General features: G+C 32.4%; 1 protein-coding gene across 1 annotated transcript; it reads right to left on the reverse strand.

The window, feature by feature from the left end:
• Positions 1-16,235: 16,235 nt before the first annotated feature.
• LOC18040793 (EPIDERMAL PATTERNING FACTOR-like protein 5) lies at positions 16,236-18,332 on the reverse strand. Its single transcript, XM_006431934.2, has 3 exons — positions 17,450-18,332; positions 17,248-17,297; positions 16,236-16,664 (listed from the first exon to the last, which is right to left on the reverse strand). The coding sequence occupies exons 1-3, from the start codon at positions 17,547-17,549 to the stop codon at positions 16,416-16,418; spliced, it is 399 nt and encodes a 132-aa protein (XP_006431997.2). The 5' UTR covers positions 17,550-18,332; the 3' UTR covers positions 16,236-16,415.

The following is an 18,332-nucleotide window of genomic DNA, read 5'->3' on the forward strand; positions in this document are numbered from 1 at the left end:
TGACGAGATGAGTTGTAATTGAGGTAGATTTGCACTAGGTCACTGGGGCAGTTTTGCGAAGATTGCGGCTTCGTGTGGCCGTTTTTGGATATTTTCCTACAGTAGGGAAGAAGGCATCTTGCTCACTAATTATTGGTGGTTTAGCAGTGGTCACTAGAGATTGAATTGGTGGTGTTGTGGCTGCCGTGAATGGTGGATAGGGTTTACTTGGATTTTGGGTGTTTAACCCTCTCTATATGTATTATTTGTTCTTTTTTTTAATTGACCATATGAATATACAATTATGATTCATGTGCCTATCTTAATCATACATTTTTTATTTTTTAATGCTTTTTGTGTGTTACTCATAGACAACGTCAATTGTTGATACTCGAATTTGGAACGACGATAAGAGTAGAGAAGCAATTATTTTAGTTGGGGAACGAGCTTAAAATAGCTTGATATCCTTAGGATTACCATTATTGAGAGGAAAATCGAGAATCACATAAGTAAGAAATCGAGAATCACGTGATAACAAGTTATAAAATTAAGAAACATTGGGAACATAAGTATCATTATCCCTTTGTATTTATCATACTTTTTGTTTCATTTAATTTCAATGTTAAATCTTTCTTGTTTCTTGTGGCATCTCAAAGTTGGTTTATAAATTTTACTATAGAATTTGAGGTACTTGTTAAATTGTGTCCTACGTTGGTTAGTAAAGGGGAGTTAATTTAGTTTATAAGAAAGATAGGTCATTTCATCCAATAAATTAATCTTTTAGGTTGCATACTTAGAAAGAAGATTGTCAATTGCCCCTTTACTATTTGTAGCATGTACCAATTACCTCCCTACTATTTCTTTAATATTCCATCACCCCCTACTGTTACTTTTGTTACTGTTTAAATTTCCTTTAAAGGGTAAAATTGTATTTTAACCTTATATAAAAACAAAAACTGATATTTAATTCTTTATAGAGGATAGTGACAAGTTTTATTCCTCTCTCTTTATAAAATTAGGTCATCTCATCTTTTTCTTTCTAAACACTCTCTCAAAAATTCATTGTTTAACTCAACATCATCTGTCATTATCGTCTGCATATATCAACACCTCCACTAAAACTCTTTTTTCTACTCAAAATTTGGTAATTGAATTTTTTTTTTTTGGAGACGATAAATTTCATTAATCTGTCCATAAGAAGCATTATCACAAGTAAACCCCAGGCTAGGCAAGGCTCAAAAGTAACAATCGGACCAATTTAAAACGAACACGGAACCATAACAAGCCAAAAATTGCACAAAATCAAAGCTTGTAAATTGGTAATGGCCTTGGTCCCCTCCGATACAGCGTGCTTCACCAATTCACCGGGCATGACCAATCTCACGGTGGTCTGGATCTCCCTCGGCGTGATCGTCAGCTTCTTGTTGTATCTCGCGAGATGAGATACTTCCTACCCGCTTTTTCTCCGCTGGCTTTTTCTGGGCTTTAGGCGTTGTCATTTCCTTGACGAGAAAATTAAAAGGCGTGGGAAGATTCTTCTCGATTTGAGAGAAAAAGAAATAAGTAATGAAATACAAGTATGCAACCCAAGAGGGGGGTGAATTGGGATTTTAATAATTATGCAATACAATTCTCTCAACAATTTAATCTATTGCCTTAATCAAATTGAAAACAATAAATTCAATCATGCACAATATTAAAAGAGTAAGGGAAGAGAAAACAAACACAAAGATTTTTACGTGGTTCGGCAATCCCCGCCTACGTCCACGCCTCCAAGCTCACCGGGCTTGAGGATTTCACTAAGCTAGCCTCCCAAGGCTTCAAACGCTTACAATTGACTTCCAAGGTGTCAATGGACCTTTACAACAAGAGATTATCCCCAATCTCTTAACCCAAGTGTATCCCAACACTTACAATCACTCAAAGTAAAAGATTACAAATTGTTTTTCTCTCACACAATATTTAAGATTACAAATCAATGCCCAATGTGTGAATAGATGAAGAGAGAATGTGTTTAAAGCTCAATGAAGATTGTATTCTCGAATATAAGCTCAATGATTGTGTTGTGATCAATCTTGTTTGAATTTGGATGAGCTTATTTATAGTTAGAGCTGAAAATCTAGCCGTTACAAACTGTCGGACAGAAAACGGTTCGCCGTTAACCATAAACGGTTAACCGTTTCGTTTGGTCAAAGTTACCGTTGGGTCAAATTTCAAATAAACGGTTAGCCGTTTAGGCTTACCCTTTCGCCGTTAATTTCCAGAAACCTGCAAAACAAATTTGGTTTAACCGTTCTTACTAAACGGTTCAAGGTTAGCAATCTGGAAATAATCGGTTAACTGTTTTCAGTAAACGGTTCACCGTTAGTTTCCAGAATCATCATTTTAACAATACTTTGCAGAACATGCTTTCTGGAAATTATCGGTTAGCCTTTTTTAAGTAAACGGTTAGCCGTTTGCTACAGTGATTGCTACAGTAACCTGCACAGTGCACTTTTTTCTGAAATTACAGTTTGACCCCAAAACTTTACAAAATTGTACTATAACCCAAAACGTTATGAAACTTTACAAATAGGTCCAATTTCAGAATTTCTAAGTAATGCTTTGTTAATCCCAAAACTTTCTGAAATTATGTTATAGCCCAAATTGCTATGACACTTTTCAAATAAGTCCTTCACCAAAATTTCAAGCAATACTTGTTTGTTTCAAAGTTTTCAAAATGTTTCAATTAAACCATAAACTTTGAAAAACAACCAATTTCATAAAATCATTTTTCCATTAAATATGAAACATTTATAATGTGAAAATAATGATTTATTTAAAAAGAATAAAAACAATCAATTTCATAAAATCATTTTTCCATTAAATACAAAACATTTATAATGTGAAAATAATGATTTATTTAAAAAGAATATTAAATAATTTAAGCTTAAAAGATTAATCATTCTTAATCTTGTTTGTTATCATCAAAATCAATATTATGGAAACATATATGTTAACAATCTCCCCCTTTTTGATGATGACAAACATTTCATGTATTTAAAGAATGATTCCACAAATTGCTCCCCGTAAATATAATCTTCTTTTACAATTTGCCAATTAGCTAAATTAACATATTTAAATACATGGATTTTTCTCCCCCTCATCATCAAAAAGAAAAACTTAATTGGCAAAGACAAAAGTAGCAAATTTTTATAGATTTGAAAACATGTATTCTTCTCCCCCTTCATCATCAAAAAGAAAACTTTAAAGGAAAATAATAAAAAATAGCAAATTTGTTACCCATGTTATCCGAATAGAAATTTCGACAAAATCTTCCCCTAACAACAAGCATCACCTCAAATACAAGATTAGTAATAGCACATCCAAATTATTATAGATCATGATAAAAGCCAACTCTATACACAAATCATCACACTAAATTATCATGAACCATTATTCCATCAATTACCAAGTCAACAACTCATAACATAAATTTATCATATAAAACACTCATGTCATTATATCTCAAAATCATCACCATAATCAAATATCAATTATCAAAAGAATACTCAAAGTGCATATTATTCTCCTCTCTTTTGATAACATTGAAATGATATATTACTTTGTCTCCCCCTTTGGACAACAAAAAAGTTCAAAATGCATGTTATCCAAAATCATATTATATGCCCCCCCTAAATATATGGCCAATTTAAAATTTTAACCGAAATGATTTTATCCAAAAACAAATCATATTTATCTCCCCTTAAAAAAGAACAAATCCTCAAATACACAACATGATTAAAAACACTTCCATATAAGCTTAAACACGTATAACAAACCAACAACTCCACCAAGTCCGTTCACACATAAATAATCATCCAACAACAGAAGCATCACATAGAAAAATCCATCATCAAAATCAAATAGAAGTAGCAATGTATACCAAACAAAATAGCAACACACCAGGAAACAAAATATGAAATGTATGTGCGAATATGAGAGTTAGAAACTAAGTAGGTGGTGAAGATGTGAAATTATGGCTCAATTTGGTTGAGGAAGGGCAAAGTTTCGGTCAACATGGAGGAAATCTGTTTGGCTGCCCTTAGGGTTTGGATTTCTAAAGATGAAGAGAAATGATTTTATTAGAGTGATTTGGCAAGAAAATGAAGAAAAAATGAAGGATTGAAGAAGGAGAAAGCTTTGATTGTGCAACAATGGCAGAAACGGTAAGAGGGCAAATGAAGAAGGAGAAGAAACTCTTGGAACAATTTTATATTTCAAGAAAACGGCAAGCTTTTTTCTGTAAACGGTGAGGGAGTAACTTCCAGTGAACATTTTGTTAGCCTAAAGGGCTATACATAATGTAATTTTGATGATAACAAACATATGTATTGAGTGATTTAATAAATATTGTATTTCATATTTTTACTAGTTTTTGAAGGATAATATTTATACAAGTAAATCAAGTGAAATCAAGATTGAAGACACTCAACGGACAATGGCGACATCAAGAATAGTTTAGAGCTCAACGAACAAATTAGTGCAATAAATTCTTGTAAAGCCGGTATGATTTAATTGATGTTTGATTTAGCATTTGAGAAGCTCAAGAAATTAATTTAATTAAATAATTTTCATAAACTAAAAGTTTTTGTTTTTATAAAGAAAAGTATTTTGTGAATTTAAGTAATTTGGACTTAATTGTTAAGATTTGAAATCTTTGATTTTAATAAGAATTAAATTTCGGAGTTGGACGTTTTTACAAACATTTAAAATGTTTTGGGCCATACCATAATTTATGAATATTTTGGACTAAAGTGAAAGGTTTTGAGAACTTTGAAAAATATAGGTATTATGTTGAAAAGGACCTTTGAGCGAAACAATAAAAACTTTGGGGCCATATCATAATTTCAGAAAGTTTGGGAAAGATAACTAATTAACTATTCTTGGGAAGTTCTGAAATTGGACCTATTTGAAAAGTTTCATAACGTTTTGGGCCGTACTACAGTTTTATAAAGTTTTGGGGTCAAACTATAATTTTAGAAAATAGTTTACTGTAGCAGTTATTGTAGCAAGCGGAATTCCGGATTCTGACAAACGGAAGTCCGAATGTTAGGCAGCATCTATCCGAATTGAAAGCGGAAATCCGGATCCTGACAAACGGAAATCCGGTTGTTGGGCAGTAAGCTACTGAGCGTAAGCGGAAATCCGGATGTGACAAAGCGGAAATCCGGATGTTCAAAAATTCAAATTTGTGGCTGTAACGGTAACATTAAGCGGAATTCCGGATGTCCATAACCGGTAATCCGGTTACGACCAAAATGTGCATAACGGCTAGTTTTTGAGTTCAAACTATATAAACTCAAAACCAATTCATTTTTTGAAAATTCAAGCAAGCAAGAACAAGTGCACACAACATATATTGAGCTTCAACTTCGTGAATCATCATTCATTAAATCATCTTTGTTCTTCAATTTGTATATCCACTCTTAAAGAGAGATTGATTGTTGTATTTTTCATTTCACATCAAATTGTGAGAGTACAAGTGTGAGAAACACTTGGGGTGAAGAGATTGGAGATATAATCTCTTGTTGTAAAGGTTCATTGACACCTTGAAGTCAATTGTAATCGTTTGAAGCCTTGGAAAGGCTTGGATAGTGAAATCCTCAAGCCCGGTGTGCTTGGAGGCGTGGACGTAGGCGGGGATTGCCGAACCACGTAAAAATCCTTGAGTTTGCTTTCTCTTCCCTTGCTATTTAATTATTGTACTTTGATTGAACTTATTGCTTTCAATTTTTATTAAGACATTAGATTGCTTGTTGTGTGGATTTGCTAGGATAATTTTTAAAATTCCAATTCACCCCCCCTCTTGGGTTGCACACTTATATTTCACATTTAATGGAAAAACGGTGAAAGGTTAGTCCTTAACGGTAAAGGGGAAATTCTAGTGAGCTTTAAGTTTTTAAACGGTTTACCGTTTGCCGAAAACGGTTTACCGTTTTCCGAAAACGGTAAGGGAGTAAGGTTTAAATCGTCATAGCCTAGTTTTTGGAATTAAACGGTACACCGTTTATTGAGAAACGGTTATCCGTTTACTTCATCTATAATTCCGCACAATTAATTTAATTTTTGGCTAGCAAATAATACATTCCAAAATCATTTAATTGATCCAAAAATGTTTTATAAGCCATTTTAATGCATGAGACAAAAATGTATACAAGACCAAACATATGAAATCATATCAAACAATAATGGCAATTTTATAAATGAATGATAATATAACACAATTAATGGCATATGAATTCACACATACATAAGAGATGAACAATGATGATAGACAATTAAGAAGATGAAATCAAAGACCATACAATCATCAAAATCAAACAAAGCTATCATGATGAGTTGACAAGCTATCATCTTATATATATATATAACCATGCATCGTGATAAGGCACTCAATGTTATACACAATGATAATTCTACCATGTAAACATACAAGCATACTTTCGTAAATTCAAGCTATTATCCATCCATCATGATCTATTCAATAAAATCAATATGGCAAGAATTATTACCAAGATAATTAAATCATCTTGCCTCATCTTTTTCTCCTAGATCATGCCCAAGTGATTATCCTCACAAGCTTTCATCAATGAACTTCTCCACCATTCCTTGATTGTGGTACCTACAAAGAAAACATTCACGTTGTGCCCTTTGGTACCCAAATAATCTTGGGTCCTTGAGTGTTAGATTTAGTTCCTTTCGGAATCCAAATACATTTGACTCCATAATACACATTTCTTTTAATTGGACATCTATTCTTCATATGACCATTTTGATTGCAATAATGACATACAATTTGATCATTTGTGGAGGTAGCCTTAACAAAATAATTCTTATAATATTTTTGTTTCAAGTAAGGCTTATACCCAAGTCCTCCTTTATCAAATACACATTTTTGAGAGTTGAGCAATTTATCTAAGTTCTTTTGACCATTTGTGAATTTTAACACAATCTCATTTAACTCATTGCTCTTCTTTCTAAGCACTTCATTTTCTTTCATTAATTCATCAACACGTGATTTTTCATGCTCATACGAAGTACTTTGTTTACATGTAAATGATGCAATTCTATCATGTAACATTTCATTATTTAATTCCAATTCTTTGATATTTTCATTTAATGAAACATTAGATTTTTGCAAGGCATCTTTTTCATTTTTCAAATCATTTACATGTGATTCTAGATGCTTGTGTGAAGTGCTAGAATTCTCAAGTAATGTAATACTATCATGCAATGTCTTATTTTCTAATTCTAGGCATGTAATCTTTGCACTTAGAGATTCATTCTCATTTGTGAGCTTTACCATTTTCTTTTTAAGACAAGCATTCTTTCTACCAATTTTTATCCAATTATCATGCAATTCTTTAAAAGCATCATATAATTCATCATAAGTAGAAAGATCATTTACCTCATCAAGTTCATCATCCGATTCATCTCCAATTGCCATGAGAGCTAGATTTGTCATTTCTTGATGTTCTTCACCATCACTTGTTTCCTCATCGCTATCATCCCATGTGGCTACCATTGCTCTCTTCTTGAGCTTATTGAGAAGAGGGCATTCCGTTCTTATATGACCGGGCTTCTTGCACTCATAACATTTGATTACTTCCTTCTTCTCTTTTCGGTTCTTGAGGTCTCTAGATTTTCTTCGCTCACCGGATTTTTTAAAAAGTTTTCTAAGCCTCCTAGCCAGCATATCCATCTCCTCCTCATCCAGCTCACTTTCCTCATCACTCTCATATTTCGAGACTTTGAGAGCAATGCTTTTCTTCTTCTCCTCATTGCTTCTTTCGGTTGCCATGTCTTCCTCATAAGAAATAAGAGAACCAATTAAATCATCAATAAGTAAGATATTCAAATCTTTAGCTTCCTCAATGGCAGTCCTTTTTGGTCTCCATTCCTTAGGTAACGACCTAATGATTTTCTTAACTTTCTCGCTATTTGGAAAGGTCTTTCCTAGGGCTCCTAGAGTATTCACTATGTCCGTAAATCTAGTATACATAGAATATACACTCTCATTTTGTTCCATTTGAAACAATTCATATTGTCGAGTGTACCTACTAATTTTAGACTCTTTCACTTGATTTGTGCCTTCATAAACAACTTCAAATTTGTGCCAAATTTCATTAGCACTTTCACAACTAGATACTCTATGAAACTCTTTCTTATCTAGTGCACAAAACAAGGCATTCATAGCTTTGGAGTTTAGAGAAGCTTTTCTCTTTTCTAATTCATTCCATTCCCTTGAAGGTTTTGGAATATCTTCCCCGACTTCGTTTTTAGTCAAAGGCATAAATGGACCATCACAAACAATTTCCCAAATATCATAATCTAAAGCTTGTAAATAAATTCTCATCCTAGTTTTCCAATATGGGTAGTCATTACCGTCAAAGAACGGTGGTCTAATTGTGGATTGTCCTTCCCTAAAAATTGAGTCATTATGGGTTGTCATGGATCTTTAACTCTAGACGGTTAAGTCTACACAAGAGCACCTTGCTCTGATACCAATTGAAATACAAGTATGCAACCCAAGAGGGGGGTGAATTAGGATTTTAATAATTATGCAATACAATTCTCTCAACAATTTAATCTATTGCCTTGATCAAATTGAAAACAATAAATTCAATCATGCACAATATTAAAAGAGTAAGGGAAGAGAAAACAAACACAAAGATTTTTACGTGGTTCGGCAATCTCCGCCTACGTCCACGCCTCCAAGCTCACCGGGCTTGAGGATTTCACTAAGCTAGCCTCCCAAGGCTTCAAACGCTTACAATTGACTTCCAAGGTGTCAATGGACCTTTACAACAAGAGATTATCCCCAATCTCTTAACCCAAGTGTATCCCAACACTTACAATCACTCAAAGTAAAAGATTACAAATTATTTTTCTCTCACACAATATTTAAGATTACAAATCAATGCCCAATGTGTGAATAGATGAAGAGAGAATGTGTTTAAAGCTCAATGAAGATTGTATTCTCGAATATAAGCTCAATGATTGTGTTGTGATCAATCTTGTTTGAATTTGGATGAGCTTATTTATAGTTAGAGCTGAAAATCTAGCCGTTACAAACTGTCGGACAGAAAACGGTTCGCCGTTAACCATAAACGGTTAACCGTTTCGTTTGGTCAAAGTTACCGTTGGGTCAAATTTCAAATAAACGGTTAGCCGTTTAGGCTTACCCTTTCGCCGTTAATTTCCAGAAACCTGCAAAACAAATTTGGTTTAACCGTTCTTACTAAACGGTTCAAGGTTAGCAATCTGGAAATAATCGGTTAACTGTTTTCAGTAAACGGTTCACCGTTAGTTTCCAGAATCATCATTTTAACAATACTTTGCAGAATATGCTTTCTGGAAATTATCGGTTAGCCTTTTTTAAGTAAACGGTTAGCCGTTTGCTACAGTGATTGCTACAGTAACCTGCACAGTGCACTTTTTTCTGAAATTACAGTTTGACCCCAAAACTTTACAAAATTGTACTATAACCCAAAACGTTATGAAACTTTACAAATAGGTCCAATTTCAGAATTTCTAAGTAATGCTTTGTTAATCCCAAAACTTTCTGAAATTATGTTATAGCCCAAATTGCTATGACACTTTTCAAATAAGTCCTTCACCAAAATTTCAAGCAATACTTGTTTGTTTCAAAGTTTTCAAAATGTTTCAATTAAACCATAAACTTTGAAAAACAACCAATTTCATAAAATCATTTTTCCATTAAATATGAAACATTTATAATGTGAAAATAATGATTTATTTAAAAAGAATAAAAATAATCAATTTCATAAAATCATTTTCCCATTAAATACAAAACATTTATAATGTGAAAATAATGATTTATTTAAAAAGAATATTAAATAATTTAAGCTTAAAAGATTAATCATTCTTAATCTTGTTTGTTATCATCAAAATCAATATTATGGAAACATATATGTTAACAAGTAGTTCATCGGAAGGGATCACCAAAATAAAAGAGGAAAAATGATAGAGAAATTCAAATAAAATGAATTTTTTTCTTGTTTAGTGAAAAAAATTGTTAAAATGGAAGAAAAATATATAATTTCATTTTTTTCGTATTAAAACTTACACTTTTGATGTAAAAGAAAAAAAATGTTATATTTAACAGAAGTTTTTTAACAGAGGAGGATGATGGGGTATTAAAGAAACAATAAAGAGGTAAGTGGTGCATGTTTCAAATAATAAGGGATAAATTGGCAATCTCTCTACTTAGAAATCAGCCCCTCTTTAACAAATGGTATCAGAGTTAGACCTTAATAGTTAGAATGTGATAATAGAACAACTCAAGTGTGTGGCACAAAAGGATCAAGATCTGACAGTGGTTTCATACAAGGGGGATTGTTGATTTTAGGGATTGCAATTTAACCCGGACCTGAATCGGACCCGGACGAACCTGAAAAATTCGGTCCGGGTTCAACTCATACCGGAACAAATTAAATCTGAAATCCAAATTGAATTTTATCAACCCGAATGTATCCGGGTCCGGTTCCGGGTTTGGGTGAATCTATAAATCCGGAACCTGGACCCAGACATCTTTATTTCAATATAAATTGAAAAATAAAAAAAAATTTAGCCGTAATTCACCGCCGCTGCCAAACATTTCCACTCTCTCCCTTCTCTTCATCAAATCATCATTGCCACTCGCCATTGCTTCGCTACTTTGCTATGTTCATGTTCATCATCATCAGAGGCAAAGAAGATCGATGAAGAAAGAATAAAAAACCAAAAAAAAAGGAAGAAGAAAAGGAGATTAGAAGTGGCAACCGCAGTAAAGGAAGAAGAAAACAAGAGTGGAGACGAGAACAATGGCTTGAACAACATACATGATTTTGAATAACAAATCTCATTTCTCCTCTTTTCGGCTTTTCTTGACTTAACCCCACAAAGCCCAATTTGTCATCATCATCGCCAAATTTGCCATCATTATGTTTGAAAATTGAATTTTGTATGCTCTGTTACCTTTGAATTTATTTCTAGTTATTTGATTTTGAATTATTTTCCATTGTTGTTGGTAATAGATTAAAGATGTAAGGAGGGATTCACTAAAAAGAGAGAGAAAATCAAATCTCTTTAGCAATCATCTGGGTTCAAAACCCGGAATCTGGGAACCCAAATTTTTCTGGGTTGAACCCGAACCGGACCTGGAGTAAAAATATCTGGGTTTATTTTCGGATCCGGTATTTCAAATTACCATCCGGGTCCTGAACCGGAAAGGCTAAACCCGGACCTGGACCCAGATTTTGTCATCCCTAGTTGAATTATGTCCTACATTAGCTAGTAAAGGAGAGTTATTTGATTCTATAAGTAAGATAGATCCCTCCATCCAATAGGTTAATCTTTTAGGTTGCATATTTAGAGATTCGTCCCCTTTAAAAATGGTATTAGAGATAGACCCTAGTAGCTTGGATATAATTGTGGAACAACTCAAATATGTCGTATAAGAGAATCAATGTCCGATGGTAGTTTTGCCCAAATGGAGATTATTGAGTTATATCTCACATTAGTTAGTAAAAGAGAACTATTTGGGCTTATAAGTAAGATAGGTCCTTCCATCGAATCGGCTAATCTTTTAAAATTAGATATTTAAAAATCCTAAACCCAACCCCCTAATGGTGTGTTACTAATTGTGAATGAGAATGTGAATGAGCGAATGAGAATCATTAACTTATTTACTTCAATAAGAAAGGGGAATGAGAATGAAATTTTAGTAGGCCCTGCGAATTTGAAACTATGAAATGATAATGTCATTCCCAATGGGGAGGTGGGAATGAGAATGAGAAGTAAATTAGCATTTGTACCTTTGGTGAAAATTAAAAATTTCTTTTTACCCCATTTTAATAATAATAATAATTAGTAGTAGCAGCAGCAACAACAACAAGAACAACAATAGCAATAACAACTAAGTAATAATTATAATGATTAAAATAATAATATTAATTACTATTATCAAAATAATTATTACTATTTATCATAATAATACCAATAAATATTATTATTATTATTATTTTAACAATAATTAACTAAGTTTATTTAAATAACTTGCAACAATCCATTCCAATTCTAAGAAAATGTAAACACATTAATGACAAAATAATTCATTTTGATTCTAATTCCTACAATCAAAATAAATAATTTATTTTAATTTTCATTATTCTTTCCAATTTTAGCGTATTCTAATTTCAATATATTATAATTTTAGCTCATTTTTTGTACTGATTGATAAATACATCATAATAATATTCAACAAAAAAATTGAAAAATATTTAAAAACAAAATAAAAGAGTCCAACGGTAATTGCATGCAAATGAACGAGCAACGGGGTGTGAATCACGAGTGATGAGTCATCAACTGTTAGGCTTGATTCGATTTTAACATTAGCCACAAAAGATATTTCTAGAGATTGCTAGTAACGCCAGTTGGTGCAATCTTACTAGCGATCGTAAAATATTGTACACTTGGCAAGGATATAATGGTCCAGTCAGCTTATAACATATTCTCTTCTTTATTATAAACACCAGTTGATAGAATTAAATTGTCACCATAGAGTATTGGACACTTGGCAATCATCTAGCGTGTAAACGTATTATTTTTGTACCGAACTTGACTGATATAAGTCCACTTAACCATCATTGACCTCATTTTAATTAAAAGTGAAAAATTAAATAAATTCAAGATGAAATTATAAGTTGCAGGACAGGACGGTCCCAGTTACCCAAAGGACAAAGACAAAACAACATCACAAACACGTGGAAAAGTTCATTTATAGTGTTGTAAATGATGTGTCTGCTTTTTGATAAAGAGGAGTGCTAGTTTCAGTCGCCCATAAGGGCGACTGTTTCAGTCGCTTGTTTCTTGTGTTGACACGTGTTTTTCTTTTCAGTTCATTTATGACTATTTAATTTTACCATGATATCCTTATTAAATCTTCTTCCAGGAAGCGCTTTTTTTTTTCCAAAAACCAATCATGCATAATCCATTTATGACCATCACTCAATTCATTTTCTCTCTGCAGGCCAAACCAAACCAAACCCAACACCAGAACAGAACCGCTTTCCCAAGCGTGAAAGAGAAAAAGAGAATAATGAAGGCTGAGGCTCTCCATTTTATGGTGGCAGCAGAGGAATCTCATGCATCCATCCGCCTTTTTCTATGAAGCTTTAATTTAATAAGTTCTTATGAAAATTTTTCTTTTTAGAAAAAGTTAAACAAAAACCCAGCTTAAGAGATGACTATCCTGAAATTTGCAAGACTTCTGATTTTTTATTTTTTTTGGTGTTATACTGAAGATTTTATTTATAAGCAGATCTAAGCCCTTTTTGAATGGTTGAAAAAATTGGAGCAACTTTCTGTTGGGTGGGTATTTTTGTTGGGGAAGAATGAAAGTGGTTCGAAGAGTTATTGATGAGTAATGGGTGAGAGTGGGTTTGAGAGTGAGGATAATGGCCATTGATGAAATGGCGAAATCGAGTGAGTTTAGTGAGACAAAGAGGGAGAAGGCTTGAGGGCCCGAAATGGATGGAGGAAAAATTGAGGAAGAGAAGAATGAAAAATGGATTGAAGGATAAATCTGTAATTTAAAAATGATGTTTTTTTATAATGAATAAAAGTTGGGAGTCTTACGTAACTAAGTGGGGGTGAAACTTTTAAAATAATAAAATTAACACGTGTTTATTTATAGAGAGGCGACTGAGACACTCGCAAGTGTCCGTAGCACTCCTCTTTGATAAATTGTAAATATCCGCATTAAGAAAATCTCTCTCAGCCATTCTTATTTTACTAAATTGAAGATGACACTAAAATACAAAAAGTATAAATTTTAATGTATTAAAAATTATATATATTTTTATGTTAGTATATTAAAATTTATATTTTTTAAAATTTTACTAACATCCTCACTAGTATATATAAGGATCATACATAATAAATAATAACTTTTGACTTGTCACTTAAAATAAAAAAGTTGTAGTATGTGTCACAATTAAGTTATTATAGGTAATAACTCATGGGTTTGATGTACCATTATATGTAACATAGTCCGCTCTCTCTCACTCTAGCTCTCTCTCTCTCTTTCTAAATATATACATACATACATACATACATACATACATACATGTGTGTGTGTGTGCATGAGCGCATACGTACACACACACACATACCGCATTCATTGGGCCTCGAAAGCCTTTCAATATTTCTTATGTCTTGCAATATTTTAATACAATTCTAAAAATGCTATTGGCACCCATAAAAAAGCTCTCTACAAATTAGTTGAGTTGAAATCTATTTTAAACAAAACGGAATGTATTTTATTTTTTTTATTAATATGATTTAAAAAATATTCATATTTTGAATCATGCAAAATTACAAATCTATATTTTTTCTTTTTTTTTTTTAGAGTGGTGAATGGTGATATTTGAATCCCTTAATATTTCACTAGCCTCCACTTGTCAATTAGCCTCATTAAAAAATTTAAACTAATTTTTATCTCTCAACATACCCCACCTACTCCCAAATTTACCCTTATCATAATTTTTATCTTTTTTCTAAGCACCTACCATTTAAAACTTATAAAATCTATTTTAAAAAAATCTCATAATTATTATAATCTCTCTTTTTCTTTTTAAAAGTTTTATCCATCATTATTATAACCATAAAATGGATTTGATACTTCTTTGTCATCCTCTGTTGAGTACTATAAATTAATTTCTTCCATGATTACAAGAGTTGAGTATATGAGAAGAGATAATAGTTTAAAAAGTTAAAAGAAATTAGATTAGATAAATTAAATACTAACAAAAATCATCATGTGGGCGCAATTAAAAGCTATTTATACTTTTAAATCATTTATATAATGATAAAATAGATATTAACATAAAAGTGATTAGTGGGTGCTGGTGAAATATAATAAGGGGTCAAATATCATAATTCCCAATACTATTGTTATATATTAAAGTTGAAACTTGGAGATTGTGGCCCTTCCAAGCCTGTATTATCTTTAGATTGTGAACTGGGCTTCCAGTCATAACCAAAGTCTAAACTGGGCCTAGAAAGGCCAGCCATATTTGTTTATCTTTTGCAATCTTATAGTGTGATTCCAAAAATGCTATTGGCACCCATCAAAAGCCCTCTACAAACCCCATTTCTAAAACCACCCCATTGTGTAATTCAAAAAGTGTTATCATTTCAAAATATACCTATTTTCATACCATAAATACCCTTAGTTTACAGTTTACACACATCCCCACAAAATTTCTTATAAATCATCGTGCATACCCAAACCAAATCAAAGCCTTCCATTTTGCTATTCCAGAATCTCGTGCCAATTCTAACAAAAGGTATGTTGTTAATTTCACTGGGTTTCAATTGTAAAATTTAGCATACTAATAGTCAACTACAAGGATACTAAACTAATCATACAACAATTCTATTTGCAATTAGGGAAAAAAAGGGATGAAGAAAAAATTACAAATATAAAATTTATATATCTGCATGAAAATCATCTTGTTGATATTTGATATACTAAAATTTATTTTTTTCAAGAACATAGGAAGAAATTTAGACATGATCTAAAGCTAAAGCATATGTGTGTCTACATATACTGTTGAAAAATCAACAAAATATTAATAGAATGAAAATCTTGTTTTGGATTTTTTAATGAAAATTGTGAGAGAGCTTGCTATTTGTTATTTTGACAGCCAATTGTTTCGGGAATTCTGAGAGTTCAAACTGCACCACTAACAAAACAAAAAACATATTTTTATTGATTATTGTATTCTCATGTAAATTTCAATTACGATAAAATTGTAAATGTGTTGAAGGGGTTTACTAAGGAATTTTTAGGGGTGCCAATAGATCCACTCTGAGAGATAATACTACTCTTAAGAGATAATGATACATGTACAAATCAATCGTTTGTACAAAAAGTGTCATCAATAAATTGCTTCGCATCATCTCTTTCAAAATTTTAACATGTTTTATCTATATTTTCACATAAGCGTAAGTTTGGAGACATGATAATAAAATATGAGTACTATTCACAGAGTAACACACACACACACACACACACACACACACACACATGTATACCAATAGAAAAGAATATGACAAGCATCTGCAAACCTAAAGTAGAGCACCTTGAAACAACATGAATTTCACAGGCAAGCAACTAATACATAACACTAGATTTTTAATGCTCATCTCAGTTAGTGTTGATATATCTAAATCTATACATAAATAAAAGTCCTATTCGTCTTCAATACTATTAATCAATTAAGTTACAATACCCTCTTCATAATCACCACATAACCTAGAAAAATATATAACTTAGAAGTTAAAGTATATCTAGTAATTAATGAACAAAGTAAATGGCACCATCGTCATGGCATGTACAACTTGTTGCCACACTTGCACCTCCATGCTTCCGGGTAGTACTCTGCCGTTACTGGCGTCCCTGGTGGAACCGGCACGTGAACCGGCTTGCACGGCGTGCACTTGCCGCACTTCGACGTGCAACGCGGCGGAGACGAGCCGGGCCCACTCAATAATCTCCTACTTGCAAAGTTCACAGCAATTATAAACCCCATGTCGTTTTCCATCACTTCTTGATCTTTTATTTTCCCAATTTCCTACAAACACATTAACCATTTACATAATAGAAAATTAGTAATAATAGTAAAAAATAATTATAATAAGATTTTTTTAAGAAAAATAGTAGACTCCTTAATAATTAACATGGTCCATGTTCACTGGATTCTCAAAGAATTTTGAAGGGTACGTGTACATGGTTGCGGTTAAGCCGCTGACACTGATGGCGCAGGTTACGGAGACCCATTGAAAAGACAATTGACGGATTATAAAAACTTTATAAATTCTAATAATACATGGGGTAAATGCTAACGTGCACCGTTTAATGTTTGGTGATATGTGGACCACAAACCCTAGTGTGATTTACTAATAATGACCACGATGATGCATCAGACGGTCAGAGACCTCTCTCTCCTCATGCTGTTTTCAGGCGCATGTTAACCGGATCAAATTTTATTCAACTTTGAATGATGACGATGGGGAAAGAGAATAAGTACATCTTTGATAGTATTCCACAGACATGAAACGATTATGATTATATTGTAAGATCATTAGTTAATTTAATTCATTAATTAAACATAATGAAAAATATTGAAGAATCATCAAGAATCCAAAATGTAATACCTGAAAAGATAAATCAGCTGATCTAACAGAAGATTGGAACCTGATGAGACCTGCATTTAAGAAATATTTGAAAAAGAAATTTCAATTAACACCTGAAATACTTACACAGATGCTTTTTTTATAAAAAGAAATTTAGATAAATAAAAGGGCTCTAAGCTGAGCAAAGCAAATGGAGAATCAATGAGTGAATAATATTGCTTGCCTAAACATGTAGTTTTGAAGCTGATGGTGCTGCTGCATAAGAAGAAGAAGAAGAAGAAGAAGAGAGGTAGTATTAATTTGTTCAGAAACCTCAACTCCATGGAAAAGCGGGGGCAAAAAGAAAAAAGAAGCACTTTTTGAACAAGAGAATCTCAAAAGCACTTTGGAACAAAGTTAGAAAACACAAACTCTACTTCAATTTGTCACAATCCATGAAAACTCCTGATCTCCTCAAGTGGCCAACAAGCTAATAATAATATATATAATATAATATCTCATTGATAATGATAAATTTCATAAGTGGGGCGGGGCTTATTGTTTTTATGATCTGATATAAAAATTAATAATAAAAATATTTTGTGTGTGTGTGTTTTTTGAACTTTCGATTTTGCAGAGAGAAATAATTTAGATAGTGAATCCAGGCAGGTACCTAGCTTAGCTAAAAAGCTTAAATCTTAAAGCTGTAAGGGGATGGGGCATAAGAGGATGGGGATTGGGGATATGGTGGTGATGGTGGGTTCCTAATCTACTTCATAAGCTTTGCCATGTTTGGGGTGTTGGATTCTCTTGCAGCCTTTTCTTCACTGTCTTTCAACCATTCACAAACCCAGAATATATACATACGGAGTGACGACATCTCATTTTAAGAGAGGGAGAATGTCACCAATGAAAAAAAAAATATTTCTCTAATATATTAAAATTTAAAATAAAATGAGAATGTCACCAAGGAAAAAAAAAATACATTTCTCTAATGTTTTGAAATTTAAAATAAAATAACACAAATTGTAATGCACTAATGAACAAAAAAATAGCTTTCATCGTGCTGAAATTTGTGTTTTATTTAATATTTGGCATCGTCCTCACTTTAACAAAGTTAAAATATA

This window comes from Citrus clementina, unplaced genomic scaffold, assembly GCF_000493195.1.
Source record: "Citrus clementina cultivar Clemenules unplaced genomic scaffold, Citrus_clementina_v1.0 scaffold_5, whole genome shotgun sequence".
Lineage (NCBI taxonomy): Eukaryota > Viridiplantae > Streptophyta > Magnoliopsida > Sapindales > Rutaceae > Citrus > Citrus x clementina.

Coding starts and splice junctions, on each gene's coding strand:
- LOC18040793 (XM_006431934.2), bottom strand. CDS start 17,549: ATGGAGTTGAGGTTTCTGAACAAATTAATACTACCTCTCTTCTTCTTC. Junction 17,298..17,449: donor CTTCAAAACTACATGTTTAG/GCAAGCAATATT, acceptor TCTTAAATGCAG/GTCTCATCAGGTTCCAATCT. Junction 16,665..17,247: donor CAGCTGATTTATCTTTTCAG/GTATTACATTTT, acceptor ATGTGTTTGTAG/GAAATTGGGAAAATAAAAGA.